Source organism: Anarhichas minor, unplaced genomic scaffold (assembly GCF_050575085.1).
Source record: "Anarhichas minor isolate MPS153535 unplaced genomic scaffold, ASM5057508v1 ptg000009l, whole genome shotgun sequence".
Classification (NCBI taxonomy): domain Eukaryota; kingdom Metazoa; phylum Chordata; class Actinopteri; order Perciformes; family Anarhichadidae; genus Anarhichas; species Anarhichas minor.
Window position 1 is genome coordinate 2,260,001 of NW_027466455.1, and position 21,092 is coordinate 2,281,092.

Consider the following 21,092-nt stretch of genomic DNA (forward strand, 5'->3'; position numbering starts at 1 on the left):
CTGATGTAGGACGTTCTCCTTTTACTTAAAGTGAGTTGCAGGTGTGTGCACTGACGTCTTAGCTAATTGTCACCGATATGTTAGCTACAGAAGCTGACCATAAAGTAGCACTTTGTTGTGCAATAACGTCACACTCAGTTGCTAACTTGTTAGCGACACCAAGCTAATGCAGTCTATAACACAGCCTGGATACATCAACACACCTATTTAACAGTTTAAAGATGAACTGAACATTATAAAGTACACAAAGGGAGGATTCAATGCAGGACTGTTGAGTGTATGTTGCTTTTTTATTTTAATGAGCAATGTGAATCATTTGAGTTTGTCAGCTTGGTAGATTGTCTTCATGCCGAGCTTCGTGGCTTCCAAGGACCCAAGAAAAGGTCTTAAATCATATATTAAAAGAAAAGATATTTGACACATTAAATTGATAGATTTTAAATTGACTATAGCATAAAGTCCCTCCAAATATGACAGAAGGATGGAGGCATTAAGGCAAGTTGTATCTGTGTTTTACTGCTAATGTTCACTCACTAACTCATGTGACATAATCCCATCTGTGTTTCTGCCTAGCTGAACTGATTGAAAACATGGATAAGAAAGCAACCTGGGACCGCTTCTACACTGAGAGCAGCAGCAGCACAAACACCTTCAAACACTTTGAGTGGTTCTTTGGCTTCGATGCTGTCCGGGACTTCATTATGCCCCTATTGCAGACCAAGCCCCACCCAGACGGTTTGCTCCAAGTCCTGGATATGGGCTGTGGCACTTCTGCTTTAGGGCCCTGTATTTACAGATACTCTCCTCTCCCGGTCCGGGTCACTTGCGCAGACATTTCCCCCATAGCTGTGGGACTAATGCGGGAACACGTCCAAACCAAAGCCATTCAACCTCACAATCTTTCCTCTCGGCTTGAGTTCGTAGAGCTGGACTGCACACAGCTCCACAAGCACTACGGTTGTAGCAGTGTGGACCTTATAGTTGATAAGGGCACCACAGACGCCTTGTTGAGGTCTAAGGAAGGGAAATGGAAGGCCAATCTGGTGCTGAAGCAGTGTTTGAAGGTGTTGCAGAGCTCAGGGTCTCTGCTCCAGTTCTCTGATGAAGACCCTGATGCCAGGCTGCTGTGGCTGGAGACCGAGGCACAGGAGCCGGGGGTGATGACAGCAGATGTTGGGGTACAGGAGGTTGGGGAGCTAAGGGGAATGACTTACTACTGCTACCAAGTGACTCCTCGCTCTATTGTATAGCAACTTTCTTCATCTGGATGGTGATAATATTAAATGAGTAAACTACTGAACTGATTGTAAAAAGTAATTGATAAGGTACACAGACAGAGTGTGACTTATCCACCAAACTGGACCTCCACAGTCCGACAACAAGAGATTTACTAAGAGATTTACTACAAAGACCACGCTTCTTATGATTGCAAATTAGTTTGAAATAACAACATACATCACAAAAAACATAATAAATAGGAGAACTGAAGCCACTGGAAGATAATTGACAGACTTATACAGGGAGACACAGGTTAAATCAGGAGAAACTTAATTTACAGTGAACAAATACATTTATTAAATTGTGCAAAGTAAAGTTAAAATTTTGGAGAGTCGACACTGGTGGTGGTGTTGAAGACAGTAGGGGCCGGCTGAAGATCTCGATGATGGCATGTGGAGTGGGACTGAGTTCACTGAGCTCAGTGGAAGAAACCTTGAGCACCGGATGTGATGATGAATGGGGAGGAGGGTCACATCGGTTTGTACTGAAATGACAGCTGACTGCACAGAAGAGAACAGGTCTTTAAAGTTTGACGGGAAATGTTACAGGTCAGATATGCTACTGGTTTACACGACAGGAGTTTGGTGAGAGTATATTACCCCATCATCCTACATCGGACACCGGAAGTACCCTAACTCATGTTGGCACATGATTTGAAGACTGGCCATCCCCTTTTGATACTACTGAAACAGCAGTCCAACACAGCGACATGTCACCGTGCAAGACTCTCGCCGACTTGTCTCTCGAGAGACAGTCGGGGAGATACAGTCACGTATCTCCCCGACTGAGGAGGTACGCGACTGTCTCTCCCCGACTGTCTCTCTCAAGAGAGTCGGCGAGATACGTGACTGTCTCTCCCCGACAGTTCACGCTCACTGTCACGATCAGGATAACCAGGGAACCTATTCTTGCATATGTCACAACTACGTTAGAGGCACGACCAGTGTCCAGATATAACAATGATCCATAGAAACCTGTAGATCAGGTGTGCCCACACTATTTCGGCTTGCGAGCTACTTTTAAAATGACCAAGTCAAAATGATCTACAACATTAAAAATATTAAATATCTATTAATTTATATGTATATACTGAGTATACTTTATATTTACAATATATGTTGGCGTACCTTGCATAACTGCATGAACCCTTATGGCACAATACAATTCTGTACATTTTTGGTCATTACCTTACTCTGATGACTTGCACTGAATGGAATTGGCCAGAGTTGCATAATCCGGACAGTAGCTGCTGGTAGCCCGCCTCAAGCAGACTTCCAAATGATCATCAGTTGTGGTGGAACGGTGTTTGGACTTAATGTTCTTTAAAGACTGAAAAATGTCCTCTCCCCGAGTGTGTTCTTTCATGGGCAGTATTGTTAACAGCTCTTCTTTTCCAGTCATATCTGTAAACATCATCCGAATAAAAATGCACAACTGGGCTGCATCACTTAGGTCCGTAGACTCGTCCAATTGCAGGGAGAAACACTCGCAGTCCGCTGTGTCAAATCCTCAGCCATGACTTCACAGCGCCGTGTAACTGTACTTCAGGAAGCCTGACCACAGTCGAATAAAATAACTTTATAAAACATTAGCGCCATGCTTTGTCGTCAGAGTGAAATCTGACTGTCTGCAGACACTATGACCAGTGGTTCTGCCGGGGCCTACCTCAGAGCCTCGGAGCTGTCCAGGTGTCCTCTGGGGAGTTTCGGAAGATACTGAGGTTAATTTGCACAAGTGCCTGGCTTCATACACAAGATGAGACCTATATTCGAGAACCCTGCTGTGTTGACACCTCAACATTCTATTTTATTCGAGAACTCTGCTGTGTTCCAGTTCCATCCAGCATTCTATTCTGTTCTATTCTCAAGGGCAGATAATGTCTCCTTTTATGAATTCACTATTTGCTATTCCAGTGTTCATCATGTTTTCAATGGCACAGTTTTCACTAAACTCCACACATTATGACCCATCAGCAGTAATGAAATAACACTATATTACAGTAAAAATATTTTGTCTATTGCTTTGCAGATAGCATAGATTTCAGATCATCACAAGTCACAACAAAAGTTTAAGCTGTTTCTGTTAACTCCAGAAATGATCCTTTTAACATTGTTGAGCTGTTTATGTTTGAAAATGCATATTCAAATGCTAATATATTGCATCCCATAGTTAGGACAATTAAATGTATTCATTGTCTTAAGTTGTCTTTTGTTTGTGTGGCACGTTTCCGTGCTCAGAGTGTAAGGAAAGATTACCCAACATATGAACATATACTATTTTAAATTGCAGGTAAACTCATTTAGTAACTGTTAGGGAATCTAAGCTCAATACATCCCTCTTGTGTTTGCATGGGTGTATTGCTTTTAAAAACCTCGTCTAGGAATTGTGGGAAACAAGAGAGTCACATGAGTAACACAAAGTACGGATTAGTTCTCTCTTTAAATGTATTTTAAGTGACAAAAGCACAGGCACAACATCTCGCTCATTTGATAGTTTTAATCCCATATGTGCACAATTAAAGTGTTTAATAATGATTTAGAATCTATTGTGCAGTTATAAAAAAAACGAATGAGCTCCTTTATATATACAGCAACAAGTTAGATCACAGACAGGTATGATCACAGACGTGTGATGCAGTGAGAGCTTTCCCAGCCAAGCTGCGCCTGTGGGAGACTCAGATGCAGCAAGGAAATGTGGGTCACTTTCCATGATGCTAAACTGTACGTGTCTCCACCGCTGTGTTCCCGAATGCGCATTTTGCTGATAAACTGGGTGCACTTGGCACAGAGTTCACTTGGCACAGAGTTCCCTCTGCGATTTAACGACTCTGCAGCTCAGGAATTGAAATTTGAACTGCTCCGTTTGCAGTTGGCATGGAAAGAGCACCTGTGCACATCCAAATGGAGCTGATCGACCAGTGTAATGACACACTCAAAGTATGACTCTGTGGGCGCTGCACAGTTTCCAAGCTTCATCCCCGAAACGATGCCTCAACAGCACAGAACCTAACCCCAGACATGAATGAACTGGCAGACAAGAAAAGATGCCAAACATCTGGCTCTGGTACATATGCATAAATGAATGTAGCCTATATCTTTTTGCACTTTGTCCAATATCTCTTCTATCCTGTTTATTAAATGGTGACTCTATTTGGCCCTCAACGTAGTCCCAATTTTTTATTTTGTCCCTCTCTGTGATTGAGTTTGACACCCCTGGCATATACTGTGTTATGCTAAAAGGTGTCAAATTTTGTAACTTTTTTGGTTGTTAGTGTGCCGCGGGAACTTTTGAATGTAAAAAATGTGCAGCGGCTCGGTCTAGGTTGAAAAACACTGGTCTACAACAAGCCCACATAAAGTGGTCTAGTTACAACAATAAGTCCACCTACATTGTCGTTGGGGTAGAGGACCCTGGAGATGTTCTCAGCCAGGTTTCTGTCCAGCACGGCTTAAATGTAGCCACCAACATTAACTATGGGACATCGGTTACATTCATATTTAGTAGCTGCTGATCTATTTCCACAATATCAATGATGATTCCTCAGCAGTACAGATGACAATACTGACAGTCCTTGAGGTTAAAGTCACAGGGGGCCTTAGCAGACCACAGTCTCATGGTGTTGACTGGGGTGTCATAAGGAAGAGCCAGAACCACCCGAAACCAGTTCAAAATAGACTTACAATACGCTTATTGTTCCAGGAGGAAGAGGAGGAAGAAGAGGAAGAGGAGGAAGAAGAGGAAGAGGAGGAAGATGATGAAGATGAACATGACCGAGTTCTGAGGGCCTGCCGTGAGTTGAGACGAAAGATGGATTCTGTTTGCTTTGATGCTGAACGTGTTTTCTCTCTACGTTTTGGTGCTCCGCCCCCAGTCCCCCAGGGGTCAGAAGAGTCCACCAGGAGGAGCAGGGAAGAGGACCTAACGGAGCAGGTAAGTGTGAAGAGGCAGAGGAACGGTGAGGACGACCACGAGGACGCAGCACCCTCCACTTCAGGCCTCGGTCCCTCCACAAAGAGGACCAGAGAAGAGAACAACAGGGAGTCAGCGCCCTAACCCTTCAGGCCTCGGATCCTCCATGAAGAGAAACAGAGAAGAGGACTACAGATGGTCGGAGCCCTCCACTTCAGGCCTCAAATCCTCCACAAAGAGGACCAGAGAAGAGGACTACAGGGAGTAATAAGCATGAAGAGATTAGATTGTGAGCGATCAATCGTCAAAAACTAACCATCAACACAATTAAGTCAATGACAATGTAGCAAGGCTAAAAGGGACACGTTTAAGAGGAGATGCTCACATGATCATATCCTGTAGTTCTACTTGGATGTGATTGCTATTGATTGCTTTGTAATATTACCAACTGGATAATGACAGTGAGAGGACATGAGCTTCATTGGCCTTATATATAATATACTGAAATGTTTACTAAATGAGATGAGGCTGGAGATGGAAAATGGAGGGTATTCTTTTTACCTTTGTGTATCAATGTTTTGTATGTTGTATGAGCTACTAGATGACTTAACTTCCATCTGGATAAATAAAGTATCCATCTATCTATCTTGGGGGTTAGTGCATCATTTTTCAAAGTGAGCCCTGACAACTGAATTGACATGATTGTGCCCCAACTCCATACTAGATGCTAATTGTACACAGTATGTACTAATCTTCTTAAGATTCTGTTTTTGCTGCTAGTTTACAGTAAATGATATAATGCTTGCAGGATGGATATGAATCAAAATACATCCTTAGCATGCTTTATATATAGAAGCTTTTCCTGTTTATAATTTAAAAAATGCACAGCCAAGAGAGAGGAAACATAATTCATGCACTTTTAGGCGACTCTTTAATTGAATTCAAAATGCTTAATTTTACAGTAGCTTTTAAATCACAGTTTGAAAATCATGGAGGCAATTGTTGAAAACCTGTTATCACTGATATTTCAATCTTCATCAGTGCGTTTTATTTTTATCAGCTTAATTATAACAATCTTAAATTTAATCCCAATCTTTTCTCTGTTTCTGTTATCTCCTTTCTCTTGTTTACTTCAATCGTGTTCTGCCATCATCTCAATCACTGCAATAACAAAACAAATAGAAGAGACCCGGTCTCGGACTCTATACCTGAAGACAGAGCATCAACATCAGAGAGGAAGTTAGCAGCCATTGTTCCTTGCTGGCAGGATTAAGGATCTTCTGACTGTAAACAGGAACTCGGGTCTCGATAAGCTTTGGTGAGGTCTCTGGGAGGAGAACGTCAAAATCTTGGGAAATCTTAACAGAAGTAATGGAAAGACTGCTAAACCTGTTGACCTGTTGCACTACTGTTAATAAGAATCATCGTACATTCAGTAACGTTCTGTCAGTAATGTTACCGGACATTAACATGCAAGCAGCAAGCAGACATTAATTATTCATTCATTTTGTTTATTTTGGGGAGCATATCTGCCTTTGACAGTTCAAATTGCAGAGAGAGGAAACAGAGGAACCCCACATGTTGACAATCCTGCATCTCATTGCATACATCGCCATATAGAACGGTTTAACTCACCATGCCTGGCCTATCCAGGAGACAGAGACATTCTGTGGCGATTTCCACTGGGCTTTTGGTTCCGACATCAACTCCACTTTGCACGATAAGAGGCGGTATCTTTCATGGAAGCCGCAACTTGGTCAAGAGACCAAAAATGTACCTTCAGCCAAGCGATCATCTGTTCTGCCTGTTCATCAGAGATGTCAGACTCTGAGAAAAGAGATCAGTCAAATGTTAGGATTTAAGGAGGCTGATCCTATGAAGATCATGACAGTAACAATGAATTTAAAATGACAGTTACCAACATAAAGTGAAAAGGGTAAAAGGGTATAGTCAGCGTTACTTCAGAGAGGCAGAGGGTCAAATAAAACTTGGTTCAGACAATGACAAACAGCATTCTTGCGTGTACCCTGCCTCCTGGAAACAACGTTTACAAGTTACAACATGCAGCTCACATCTTGTATGACAGCACTGCAAAATAGAATTGCCCTGTTCTCATCAAAAAAGGTACTCTACCAGATAAGCTTCTTGTTAAAGATATTTAAAATGTTATTTAATTCATGCATAGTTCTCTCTTATCACTGATTACAAGGTGTTTTGTGGTGAATTTTACAGTTTCTTATAGAAACGTATGAATGCTCATCATTTCTATGTCAGTATTAATATATGTTCAGTTCCCCATTACGTGTCACACAACTTCTGCAACTCTCTCTCCACGTGTTGCTGTGGCCTCAGTAACCAACCTAAACAACCACTGTCGGACCAGTGTGGGAAAAGTGTTGAGTCATGACCAATATTCAAATAATAACCAGCACATCTACACCGAAGGAGAGATTATTATCACCTCCTTGTGACTTTTATGTAAATAGCTAGCTATGTACATGTAGCTCATTTGAATGTTTATGAGTAGGCCACATTTTGTAATCACATTTCAGAGACAGCGCCTGAAAGAAGTGGACAGCTGGAGGGTGCTTGTCTCCACTGAACCTTAACATACACCGTTGTGGATGTTCACATAGTTCTAGTTCTAGTGGACAGTCCTTTACCTAATATGAGTCAGCTGAGGGAGAGGATGAACACACACACATCCTGGACAATGACAGTAGCCCTCACGCTTTAAGTATTTTGGTTTAGTTTCTGTCTGTGTTTCAATGTTAATCTAAATGAACTGAAACAATGTCACTGAGCTGCTGTCAGTAGGAGAGATGCATCCATGAGTTTGTGTGACTTTAAACATGCCTTTAAGACTGACAGTTGCTGTAGACAATTTTGTTTATTTGAACTTACATATCCTCTTCCTCTACTGTCCTTGAAAGGAAACTGCTCTTCAAGAGACAGCTCATCTTGCTTTGCTGTCCGAGGAAGGGCTGTAAACAGAGTTAAAAATCAGATTCAGAGTTTAATAAGACAATTTAGTATTCCAAAGCTTAATGCTTTTTAAGTGTTATCATCAGTAATATATCTGATCCCCCGCACAATAATATATGTTTTTGCTATTTACACCCATATTGTTAATTGAGCAGATCTGCCTTAATCTGTGCCATAATGATTAGCTGTTTATTGATTCAGAACTCAAGCAAACTAGCCAGGATATATATTTCACAAAAAAGTGCTAGAAAATATTATCATATTTCCCTTAACTGACAAACTGAATGTAATAAATTGGAAGCCACATTCAACCTCATCACAAAAACATTACTAGACCTACATCTAAAACAACTGAAATTGTGTGACTTAAGTGGAAACGTTTGAATCTAATTTGTACCAACAAATCGAAATACAGTCAATGATAAAATCCAGCCACGCACGCACGCACGCACACACACACACACACACACACAAACACTCAGAGGTGATGGTAGTTGCAGCCTCTGCACAGCTCATATGCAACATAGGAGGGATGCATTTATTGGCTTACCTTGGAATTTGGGTCTCAGAGCCTCGACGAGGAAGTCCAACTTTAACGATATAACCTGACTGAGTTAGCTGACGTTAGCTTACACTGTTACGTTATTTACCAGCTTCATCACAAAGCTTTCTCAATAACGTTGTAGCGTTAATTTAGTGTCAGTTAACCAGCTCAGTAGACAAAGTTACCAAGTGCTGGTGAAAAACCAATACAGTTCAACTCTACAAATGTTACATTTAATCACTAAATATTGCAAACTAACACACATTCAGCTCTTCCACAATCCAGACGATGCAGGGGCGGGTTTACACAGAAACGGGCAGTGAGGGGTACTTGGGGATAATAACCCAGCGGTGATCAAAACAAACTATGTAAATTTAAGCAGGGGGGAACTTGAAGTGGTTCTTTCAAGTCCCAGGTTGATAGTATTGATTGGGTCAACGGGGTCTTCTATATAAACCGGTATTTGTGTCATACCATCAGAACACCAACCCAATTTAACCAGGTCCTGTTACTGGGAAAGGCAGTGCTAACCGCTAACCACTGCACCGCCCAAACCAAGTTCAAAGTTTTTGCTAATTGAAAAAATATATTAAAAAGTTTTACTGTCTACAGATGTGGTTTATATTAAAAGAGTTAAAGGAAAACATGATTTTTGGGTTCAATTATGAATGACAGACTGACATGGATATCTCATTTAGCACATGCGAAAAAAAGTATATGACAGATTGCAAGGCAATTAGAATTCTGTACTGTGCATTTATTTTGCCAAATTCCAGCTACTGTTTGGAAGTGTAGGGCAACACATATGAGCAACAGAAAGCCATTGTTTATATTAAAGAAATGAGCATAAGACTAAAGATAACAAGTGATCCTCTGCTGCATTGCTGGGGATACTATGAATATTCAAAAAACAGACAATTATTCAAAGTGTTTACCTGAAAAGCTCAAAGCCAGCTCATTGTTTTCATCAGAACTCTGATCACTGCCATGACGTCATCCACCACTAATGCTTTTTGTATAGAGTGCAACTGTCAGTAATAAGGAAGAGTAGCTGGTGTTGACTTCCCCTAGATTTTCATATCAATCATATGAGTACAGTTTCCAAACAATGACTCACACACTCCACAGAGCAGCATCATGATGGAAAGGATCTGGCTGGGTGTCTGGCTTCTCTCAGGTCAGTGAATTCTTTGATTTTGTCTGACTGTTTATAATTGTATAATATGCTTATACTGAAGTAATAATTAAAGGCACAGGTGTTGTCCTGGTTAGTTTGAGAAAGTATTTGAAAGATTCATTTTTGTGCTGGGACAGTTTTATATCCCCTATAATTTTCCTGTAAGGAAAAATGGGTTTGGGTTCTTATGGGTTAAATCATTTAATCCAGTGGTTACCAAATTAGGGGGTAGCGCCCTCCAAAGATGCGTTATGATTAATGGGAGGAGATAAGTTAAATAATGGATAATTCTATTTCTTTGGTCTCCTAATAGTTATCTAAATGGAACCATGTGAGAGGTTCAGAGGAGAAATATCTAAGGTATCATGAGCGAAATCAAACCAGCAGAAAATACTTCACGTCCCACAATATCTAAGTGTACAATCTCACCCTGACAAGTAGCAACTGTCAGATGAATGTAGTGGATTAAAAAGTGCAACATTTTCCTCTGTACCAAAGTAAAGTAGAAGTATCAAAATATGGAAATACTCAAGTAAAGTTTCTCTTTGATCAGCATCTTTGGCTTCAAACCACCACACCCCAACCCAGGAGAGTACTAGTCCCATTTGACTTTTTAGTCCAGTAGACAACTGATCTGGCAGAAATTCATCCAGATTCTAGTCGGGGTGATCAATTCAGGGCTAAAATGAGGCTTAGTCAGTACAGTCTGCCTGGTCTAAGTCACAAAAACCTGCCCACAATCAATCAGCTGCAACAAGTGAAGGGCCTCATCCCATCAACCAATTATAATTTAAATACATTTTCCATCCAAAAAAGCACATTTGGATGAATGATAATGAACGATGGATATCTCAGCTGTATGTCAGAAGTATTCATCAAATCAAAACATAGTTTTCATCACTTACAGGTAAACAAATATTGACAGACAGACTGTGATTTAAAATTAACTTGTTCCCCTCACAGGCTGGAACACCTCCATGTGCCTTCTCCGTCAGTACCACTATGTTGCTGAACCAAAGACTTGGACCGAAGCTCAACTCCACTGCAGAGAGACATACAAGGACCTGGCCACCATTGAAAACACTGAAGAAGTGAACACAGTTTCATCTCTCGGCTACACGTCTGACGTGTGGATCAGACGGCAGCAGCGGGAGTGGATCTGAATATAGGAAATGGGAAAACCTTGCTGACAATGAGCCAGACTTTGCCGGTTATAATCAGTTCTGTGTGAACATTGGAGACAACGGAAGGTGGTGGGATGATAAGTGTAATCTGCAATACCCATTTATCTGCTCCAAAGGTAAGGACGTAGCAAGGCACATTTTAATCTTGTAAAAGATTCCGCAAGTGAACTCAATCATTTCTCCTCAAACTGCAGGACAACAGCTGGATCCTGAATTTGTTGTTGTGAATCAAAGAATGAATTGGCTCAGTGCTCAGAGGTACTGCAGGGAGAACTTCATAGACCTGGCCACCGCGAGGAACGACACAGAGAACCAGAAAATCTATAGCTTGGTGCCGGGTGGAGACTGGGCATGGATTGGTTTGTTCAGAGATCCTCACATTTACTGGTCCGATGGAAGTGGCTACTCATTCAGCTACTTGTCCGCAGGTACAAGTAGCACAATTGGCTCGATGACCAGCATGTGTAGTTATACAGCTTTGAGGATATCAGGAAAATGGAGGCTGGGGTCTTGTGAAACTAGATTACCATTTGTCTGCTACAGCGTCCCCCCTGGTGAGTGGTTTACTGTGCAATGCTGCATTATATTAGATTGTACTCCAACATGTCTATGAGTTTAGGGTTTATTTATGAGTTTGGTATCACAAATGTAATTCCAAGCATGTTTTTTCTCCTCCATGTCAAAGCACCAGTGATGAGGCAGGTAGTGAAACTGAGAATTAAGTCAGAGGACCCCTCTTTGGTCCTGAATGATCCTGCTGTGAAAGCAGACATCCTGAAAAAGGCAAGTCTCCAAAATCCACCCTGAAACTCTTTCATTAAATTAAAAAACATACATATTTCTGGGTCCATTTTTTTGTGTTTGACTGTGTTCTCTCTTCTTGTGTGGATAGCAGGCCTAACGAAAGCTATAGCTTCCAACAAACAATGTAAATTGATGTTTCAAAATGGCTCCTGTTTCCCAGCTCCAGGACAGACTGATGGAGAAAGGAGTGAGTGAAGTCACCCTGAAGTGGAGAGAGCAGCCTGATGGGAAAGTCTTCCACAAGGAGGGGGAAAAGAAGAAAACTGAGCTCTGAAATAGAAGTTCAACTTAACTTCTGTTTATCTGATGAATGGTGATTCTCTATCTAACAATAGGCTACACATAATAGACCTTGAAGTTAACAGTGAACACATCCTGTAAACGATGGGGCCGCGAACGCCACCTAGAGGGCCGCAAAAAACTTTCAGTTTTGCACCTGTGGGCCGCGAGGGCCGCGGGACCGCATAGGTTATCAATTGAAGACACCAGAGATATTACTGTTCTCCATGAGACGCTCAGTTATATAATAGCTTCCCACCACCTGGTGGCGGTAATGCGTCAGTCAGTTGTCTAACAAGCTCCAATAAGCAGAAGAAGACACTCAGCTAGCCGCTAGCCCCGGCATGCGTGCGAGCGAAGGGCGAACCAATACATACGGCCTTTGGGCTTTTTAATCCGGCCCGTCAAATATTGGTAGAAAATTGTCCAAGATATAATAAAGTCTAGAGATGGGCAGTATACCGGTTTTAATTTCCCGTATGATATGAATTCTTCACACACCATTATACCGGTGCATAGCCAAAACAACTGCTGTCTGCTTTGAACAGGCAGCTAAATGTATTCTTTGTTGCTAATGTATAGCGGTTAGCGCTAGTTGTCTTATATGTATTGAGAGGGAACCCTAGTCATGGTCATAACTTTATAGCACAACAATTAACAACCTACAACTAATGCTCTTTAACAGAGAAAAACACAACAGCACACAACAGTCTGTGACACATAAACAATTTGTAACACTAATAATTGTACATTTATAAAATTTCACCGCCGAACTGCATGCTGGGTACAGCTCGCGAGCGAGCCTGCTTGCTAGCACAACAGTCTGCTAACAGCTCCAGTAACGTTACATTAAAGAACAGAACAGAGCGATGCAGGATGAACAAAGACAGACCGGAGCAGTGTTACATCATTTAATTAATCATAAACATTATATGATTTAACCACTAGACGGCAGCAGTGTTAAATCATTGAATGAGTCAGAAACATTACACGATTTAACCACCAGAGGGCAGCAGTGTTAAATCATTGAATGAGTCATGAACATTACACGATTTAACCACCAGAGGGCAGCAGTGTTAAATCATTGAATGAGTCATGAACATTACACGATTTAACCACCAGAGGGCAGCAGTGTTAAATCATTGAATGAGTCATGAACATTACACGATTTAACCACTAGAGGGCAGCAGTGTTAAATCATTGAATGAGTCATGAACATTACACGATTTAACCACTAGAGGGCAGCAGTGTTAAATCATCGAATGAGTCATGAACATTACACGATTTAACCACTAGAGGGCAGCAGTGTTAAATCATTTAATGAGTAATATATATATATATATATATATATATATATATATATATATACATATATATATATATATATATGAGTAACATCCAACGCTTGTGGGAAAGCCTGTTGGGCTTCTTGTTGTGTATGCACGTTTACATACACATGATAAATAAATGTCTTTGTGATCATCACATTGTATCATCTCATTTATTTGACAAGGGTTTTGCCTGTTCAACTCCGCGAGGACGCCGGCGTCCTCGATCCCCTCCCCTTCCGTTCCGGAATTCCGGATTATTCACAAAAGGAGCCAAAACACACACTGTCCAAAGTCGCCATAACCGCTGCAAGTCGGATCTTGCAGCATTTCGACGGAAAAAGACACATTACAGACCCAACAATGTGCTAGCGGATGTTACCATGGAGCTAGTAGCTTCAGAAAACGCTAGTACTTATACTACAAACCTTATCTTCCTCTTCTTTAAGCCGTCAGCCAAAGTATAACCTTGCGTAACTGAGCTACCCTCATACTCGATCGTGCGCTCATTCGCAGCCATTACACACAGTAAGTCCGCTACTTACATACCACGTCTTCGACCATATATATATATATATATATATATAGTTTTTGCAATTTGCAAAGGCTAAAAATAAAAGGAAAATAATATAATATCAAAATATAAAGGGAGAAACACCTTTAGTGTGTCAGAATATCATTTGGTTACCATGTGTCCATTTGGGTCTCCAAATATCCTTTTAGAGCTCCGCCTGGATCTCTTCATGGAATAAACACTGTAGAATCGTCATACTTTGTCCAATCTTCTTCATATTTGAGGCAGTTGTTCACTGATAGTGTAGTTACAGCCCTATACTGTCATTTACCTGTACAGATACAGCCACAGGCAGTTATTTATACTGAAAGATACTTTTTTATTTTATGCAGACAAAAATCTTCACTTTTTACTGACTCCAAAGGCCCACTGCTCTGTTACTATATGACCTACAGGTTTTCTGACACTTTTGATGCATATAGTCACAGTGGTTCAGAAGCTACAGCCATTTTAATATGGGTGTGTCATTTTAGGCGGTTTTGCTCCAAAATAGGGGTGGAGTGGAACAGGTAACAATATAGTTATTGAATACAAATCAAACCAAGAGTGAGATCAATTAGTTAAACTAATACTGTTAATATTTGAATGGGCCCCGGGACACTTTGTACTTGAAAAGTTGGGCCCCGGGGTCAAAAAGGTTAAGAACCCCTGCTGTAAACTGCCATAAAAGACGTATGGCCATTAATACTGTGTGAAATATTTCAATAAAATTACATTTTCTTCTGAATGACACATATAATATATTTTTAACCACTGACCAGTTTCTATATTAATGGGGAAAGTTGACAAAAACAGACATAATATTCATAATTATCTCCAGTTAACAATGGAGCTTGTAAAAAGTATTTCACTGGCAAGACTACATGGAAAAGAATAAAAATGCAGTGATGCAGTGATGAGGAAACGTTCATCAATTTCAGTCAGAATTTGTCGGTTTTTCAGGACAATAAATAACCATGTACACGGTCATCACTGTGTTATTGTATCGTTGGAATGATGAATAAGTGTATGAATATATACTATTTTAAATTGCAAGTAAACTCATTTAGTACCTGTTAGGGAATTTAAGGTCAATACGTCCCTCTTGTGTTTGCATGGGTGTATTGCTTTTAAAAACCACGTCTAGGAATTGTGGGAAACGAGAGTCACATGAGTAACACAAAGTACGGATTAGTTCTCTCTTTAAATGTATTTCAAGTGACAAAAGCACTGGCACAGCATCTCGCTCATTTGATAGTTTCAATCCCATATGTGCACGATTAAAGTGTTTAATATTGATTTAGAATATATTGTGCAGTTATAAAAAAAATGAATGCATATAATAAAATAATTCATAATTGTCTCATTCAAATTGCCAAAACATCAGAAATTGTTATTACCATGAAACAATGTTGGATTAACGTTCATTGAAATATTTATTTTACCTTACGCTGACATACTCCCAAGAGCATGTAATGTTCTAGATCAGAAAATATGAAAGTCAACCCTATCGGGTTTGAAATATGTTTATTTCAGTTTTTAATATTTCTCAGGTCAATCCATAGGGTTCTTCACTATTTTCTAGTTTAAAGCTAAACCTTCAATCGATTAATTGAAGTCAATCCCAGATTAATCAACAATGACAATAATCATAAATTACAGTCCCAAAACTGTAAAACATATTGATTTAATGAAAGTTAAGTCTATAAACTTTGATTTGTGGTTGAGTCTTCGACTCACTCATCTTACTTATATGTCAGTGAACAAAATCAGCCATTTTGCAGCAAGGTCCAGACTGCCAACTCCCAAAAGTGTTTCAAACCCGCAACAAATGTATAAATTCAAATTGATTACACCAATGACTGCCATAAAAAAGAGATAATACAGTGTAAAGAGTCATATACAGTGATCATTGCAGTGCACTCAATTTCTGAAAATATAATATTTTAAAACAAACTGAAGAAGGTCACTGGCTCCTCATCAAGCCTTTCTTCCAGCTGAGCGCCCTCACAGAAACGTGGAGGGATGAGCTGTTGAGGGTCCACTAGTCCGATGACGTTGTTGAAGAAGCTGAAGGTGACAAATGGGAAGAACGTGTGATGAAATCATCCAGACAAAAATAATGGATGCTACTGTAATGTACTGTAAGAGGATCCAGAAATACATGGGATATGTGAAGGGTGTTTGTGGGAGGAGAGTGTGAAAGCCTTGAACCAGGAGAGGGTTAGCTTAGCTTAGCTAACCCCTCATAAAATACAAGTCTAAATATGTTTGAGAGGGTTTTTAAAGTCTTATTCTGTTCCATTTTATATATTCATTTCTTATTCTTCACATTTGTGAGTTGTGGTGTGCATGCACTAACTTGGTCACCATCCATCCACTTCCACTGGTATGATACAGAGTGCTGACGGGGATGCATTCAAACTCTGTGACAGTGCTCATGTACTTTGCTGCAAAAACAGAAGTGGATCACATGTGAGCTGAGGCAGCGCAACCAGACAAGCAGGTTTGTTAGCGTGACATACAAAGGCAGCGATTAGACAGAAGATTCGCAGACAGTCATGTGCTACAGTACACCACATGACTCTGCTGTGATTTTTTTCTGTCTAATTTCCTCTAGTTCAGTTTCCTCTTGTACCTGGTCCCTTCTTCATTTGCAACTCTCCCCACCAGGTGTTGACTAGGAGTCCCTGTCCTGGACCAGAGGAGCTGCCTACAACAACCTCTCCCAGTAGGGACGCATTCCGTGGGATCTCCATGGGGTGGAAGTCTGCATTCAGTAGCTTCTTGCAACATGTTTGGTTCTTGTAGTTGATCTTATACATGACACGCTGCAGGACAGAATGGCATTATACAGCAGTTTGTGTTGCACACGACATCTCCTAGCGTAGATATCAATGCCATGTTGTCATTACCTCTCTGAAGAGGAAAAGCACATCAAAGTGGAAGGTCTTATTGTTATAAGATCCAAACTCTCTGAGGCGGATGCGCTTTCCCAGTGCGTCATAGCTGTACTTGGCATAAGCCATCAACTTCTCACTTTGGGTGGCCTTGGAAAATCACATACAAAATTAAATTGAAAGTTTTGCAGCGAGCAATGCTTTTGGATATGACCACCTCACTCCAACTAGACTTATTTTGTTCAATAGTAATCCAGCATGGTGAATACAATCTGAGTTGTGTAAGGAGATGCAAACTTACCACACTGAGGCTTCCAGTCAGCAGCGGTGGGGATGCTGTTAAAATGAATGCAGTGTTTTATTATAAACATTCACATCACAGCTGTGGAAAGCTCGCTACGTAGTCATGATATTTCCTCATAAATAAGGAAGCAAAAACAGAACAGCCCGATCAGTATTTAGCATCATCTTTCAGAGGACAAACTAGATTTACAAATGAACTCAGCATCTGTTGATGTACTCACTGCATGGCTTTGGTCTCTGAGCTAGGCAGCCCACTGACAGGCACACAAACAGGACGAGGGCTCTCATGCTGTCTGATGGTAGATACACCTTTCCTCTGCGCACAGATGCAAATATGCTGCTGCGTGAGAGCGCTCGCTTCCTTATAAAGAAGCCTGGGGAGGCTCCCACTCTGATTCCACTGCCAGGTTTTCTTTTGAGTCCAGTAGCTTTAACACTTCTCTTGTCAGAATAAACAGACACCATTGGTAATAATATGGGAGTGTCCCTGTGACTGATAGCACAGCTTTTAACAGATGTTTCAGCTTTGAATCTGGCCTGAGAAGTTTATGTCATGTCATCTCCTCTCTCTCCCAGTCCCTGCTAATTTAGGCAAAAACCCCCGAAAACGTTATATGTATACCTTTGACCTTTGACTTCGAGGGAAATGTCAAATCAACTTCAACGTGTTTCCTAAAAATGCGGGGATGTTGATTTATCAATTGTTATAGCCATGTTAATTAATTGGCAATTTATTGCATGAAGTCGTCATGCCTCACTTTTGCCGTACTGTTACAATGCTGTATATTGCATGTCAGCATTACACACAGACACAAGGTGAAATATATGAATTTTATTTTTATTTTTATAAGCTTATCAATAAAAATGACATGTGGTCACACATCAGCATCTTTTGTTAGCTTTTTAATACATTGTCAATATGAAAATAGACAGAAATATGAAAAAAAAATGATTGATGTCATGTCTGAGATGCTCCAGATGCTTGGAATTACACGTTATTGCAGAGTAAATGTGATGTATACCACTGCACTTTTTTTTTTTTTTTTTTCAAATCATGAGTTAAAGGAGGCCCTCAGAGCTTGTTATTAAGGAACACGCTGAGAAAGTCTGTCTGCTCTTCATCAGCCCTCATCTCTTCATCCAGGCAGAAGTCTGGAGGGTTGAGCTGACCGGGGTCTGATATCCCAAGGACGTTGTTCAAGAAGCTAGTAAACAGAAAGACGGAGACACAATGACCACTTGGCCCGATGCAAACAGTTCTGATTTTCAAAAGTCACAATGTCCTTCCTGCCCTTTAGAGTGATTTTTACAGTGTTGATGTTAACTCACCTTGTCACCACCCATCCATACTGGCTAGTGTGGGCCACAGTGCTTATAGGAACACAACCAAATTCAGTGACTGTGGACATGAACTTTCCTGTTAGGCCAGAGATAAAAAAACGAATCTATTATTAGACTGGGACGGATGGATAGACAGTTCAGGCATTTTCATACCATTACATGCTCTCTAACCTGTTTTGTCGGGCAGATCTCCCGTCCAAGTGTTGACCAGGAGTCCTTCTCCAGGTCCAGACGAGCTGCCCAGAACATACTGGCCCAGCAGAGACGCATCTTTTGGGATTGCCATAGGGTGGAAGTCTGTCTTCAGAGGCTTTTTCTTGCATGTGCGGTCATGTTCGTTAATCTCATACATGGTTTTCTGGTGGATGAAAGTTGTGGGATTAGGGTGACAATTGCTTATTTGAATTCATATCATGTTTTTTCTTCTTTTACACTTATATACACAACATAATTATTTCTTGTGCATATAGATTGAATACCATTTAAGTCCATGATGAGTGAGAGGGAGGGACTAGCATGTGGTGAACTGCAGCACATGACTTGTGATATAATCACATTTTATGCTCACAAACCTTCTTGTCTGGTTGTGCTGCCTCAGCTAACTAATGATTCTGCATGTGAATTTATCAACAAAAAGTGAGGAGTTCTAATGCTATTTTGAAGCACAGGACCATTATCGTTTACACTACAAGTTGATATTAAATATTATAATTTCTCTAAATTATGCTATTGTCATGTTACATTACTAAGCACTTAAATCTGTATATTCACACGTTACATATTTTGACCCAGACAGAAAAATATGGTTACTGTGAACTCTGACATATTGACATTTAAGATTATGGTTGAGTGGATAACCGAAGGACCACTCCATATGTAAATCATTTGCAAGGTCCACATACAATTTGTACTCCCATAATAAAGCCTCACTGCACTTCTGCACAGCAACTTGGCAAACGGCAACTCCTATCATTGCTCCATTGTATGGAAGCCCATCGCAACTTTTATTGAAATAATAATGTAAACTTAAAAAATGAAAATGTAATTTCCCACAATAGCATTATAGTTGTCCACATAAGCGTGTGTATGTGACGCACGTACCGGACTTGCAGTTTACTACAACATAAACACACTCCTTATTGCACGCTAAGAGCAGCTGATGTAGTGTAAAGTCTGCAATAGTCCACACAGGGCCGGTAGGAGAGATGGTTGATGGGTCAAACAAACACAGGACCCAGTAGACTGCCGTTCATGTCTCTTGCGCAACGTTGACCCGTCAATCGTAAATCACATCAGTCATTAGTCAAGTGACTCGTTTGTCACTTGCTAGTCACATGAGTTGTTAATTAGTCAAGCTTACGCCAACCAGGCTCTTTTCCTGACCCTAAGTAAGTGTGTTTGCTGTCTAAACCTAAATGTCCTTTGAAGACGGAAGTTAATTTTGAAAAGACACAATGCATGTAACGAGTGTACATTGACACGCCGTCCCTGACACAACCTAGCCCGACGCTAGAGGGTGCGTAGTGTGTCACAGTTCGAAGTCTTAAAGCACTGACCAAGCTGCGTATTTGGGGAATTGGGTTCACAATGTGTGACCATTGATAAAGAAATATAGTTACTGCGCTTACAACATGCAACAAATTAAATGAAATAAAAACAATAACATATTCAATCAGAATTTGGATTTATACCCCTCAGTTTCTTCAAATTTTAGAAATTGAGTCTAGATTGTGAGTACACTCTAGCTGTAGATCTTGGTGCTTCTAATTCAATAAAATTATTTTTCTTGTACTTTTCACTTCTAATCAGGAGCGACTTCACTCCAACACAAATATTTAGGACACTCATGTCAGTGCTCTGGTCACCTCTCTGTACAGCAGAAGCGCGTCATAGGTGAATGACTTATTCTCGTAAGCGCCCAGCTCCATGATCCGGATCCGTTGTCCCAGTGCATCGTACAGGTATCTGCCGTAAGTCCACAGCTTTTCATTCTGTGTGGACTGGAGAAAGACCATGTGAGTGAGTGAGTTTACATCTCCCTCTTTCACATACTGTAAATGTGCTTAGTCATGCTCAGGTCAGGTACTGATTTTGTATGCTTACATAACACAACTCAGAAACAATTGAACACTCACCACAGAGAGGCTTCCGCTCAGAAGAGGAGGACTTGCTGTGTTATGGAAGAAGATGCGTGCAATTATTGAACAAAAGCACACATTTGACACAGTAACATTACAAGTCTGATCACTGTCTAATTCAGCATTGGATAACATTGAGTATTGAGAAAGCATAACATGTCTTAATTAAGAAATAAGAGCTGAGAAATCTGTTATTGTACTTACAGCATGGGTGAGGGCCCTGAGCCAGGCAGCCTGCCAGCAAACATGTTAAAACTACTAAGAGCATCATACTTCAGGGTTCCATGCTCCAGACAGCCACAAACACTCTGGTACTTGAAGGGAAAGTCACTTCCTTATAAATACGACCAGAGGCTCCAGGAGGAAGTC

General features: G+C 40.7%; 3 protein-coding genes across 3 annotated transcripts in view; 1 reads left to right on the forward strand and 2 right to left on the reverse strand.

The window, feature by feature from the left end:
* LOC142945914 (citrate synthase-lysine N-methyltransferase CSKMT, mitochondrial-like) overlaps positions 1-1,296 on the forward strand; it is a 6,075-nt gene extending 4,779 nt beyond the window's left edge. Inside the window, exon 2 of the mRNA XM_076086851.1 lies at positions 574-1,296. Coding sequence (XP_075942966.1) covers positions 574-1,250 — 677 coding nt within the window. The 3' untranslated portion in view covers positions 1,251-1,296. The remainder of the gene's footprint in view (positions 1-573) is intronic.
* Positions 1,297-15,561: 14,265 nt separating this feature from the next.
* Positions 15,562-17,532, reverse strand: LOC142945915 (ependymin-like). The gene is made up of 6 exons (XM_076086852.1): positions 17,466-17,532; positions 17,243-17,277; positions 16,957-17,091; positions 16,680-16,872; positions 16,404-16,491; positions 15,562-16,111 (listed from the first exon to the last, which is right to left on the reverse strand). The coding sequence occupies exons 1-6, from the start codon at positions 17,530-17,532 to the stop codon at positions 15,988-15,990; spliced, it is 642 nt and encodes a 213-aa protein (XP_075942967.1). The 3' UTR covers positions 15,562-15,987.
* A 549-nt stretch (positions 17,533-18,081) lies between these two features.
* Positions 18,082-20,996, reverse strand: LOC142946035 (ependymin-2-like). The gene is made up of 6 exons (XM_076087032.1): positions 20,928-20,996; positions 20,721-20,755; positions 20,451-20,585; positions 18,757-18,943; positions 18,574-18,661; positions 18,082-18,449 (listed from the first exon to the last, which is right to left on the reverse strand). Exons 1-6 carry the CDS (start codon positions 20,992-20,994, stop codon positions 18,317-18,319), a joined length of 645 nt encoding a protein of 214 aa, XP_075943147.1. The 5' UTR covers positions 20,995-20,996; the 3' UTR covers positions 18,082-18,316.
* Between the last annotated feature and the right edge of the window lie 96 nt (positions 20,997-21,092).

Excerpts from the sequence above, each read along its gene's own strand:
- LOC142946035 (XM_076087032.1), bottom strand. The coding sequence starts at position 20,994 with ATGATGCTCTTAGTAGTTTTAACATGTTTGCTGGCAGGCTGCCTGGCT. Across the intron at positions 20,756-20,927 it reads TCAGGGCCCTCACCCATGCT|CAAGTCCTCCTCTTCTGAGC; the intron begins GTAAGTACAATA and ends TCCATAACACAG. Across the intron at positions 18,450-18,573 it reads TATGGATGGGTGGTGACAAG|CTTCTTGAACAACGTCCTTG; the intron begins GTGAGTTAACAT and ends TCTGTTTACTAG.
- LOC142945915 (XM_076086852.1), bottom strand. The coding sequence starts at position 17,532 with ATGAGAGCCCTCGTCCTGTTTGTGTGCCTGTCAGTGGGCTGCCTAGCT. Across the intron at positions 16,873-16,956 it reads TGCTTTTCCTCTTCAGAGAG|CGTGTCATGTATAAGATCAA; the intron begins GTAATGACAACA and ends TCTGTCCTGCAG. Across the intron at positions 16,492-16,679 it reads GCAAATGAAGAAGGGACCAG|CAAAGTACATGAGCACTGTC; the intron begins GTACAAGAGGAA and ends CTGTTTTTGCAG.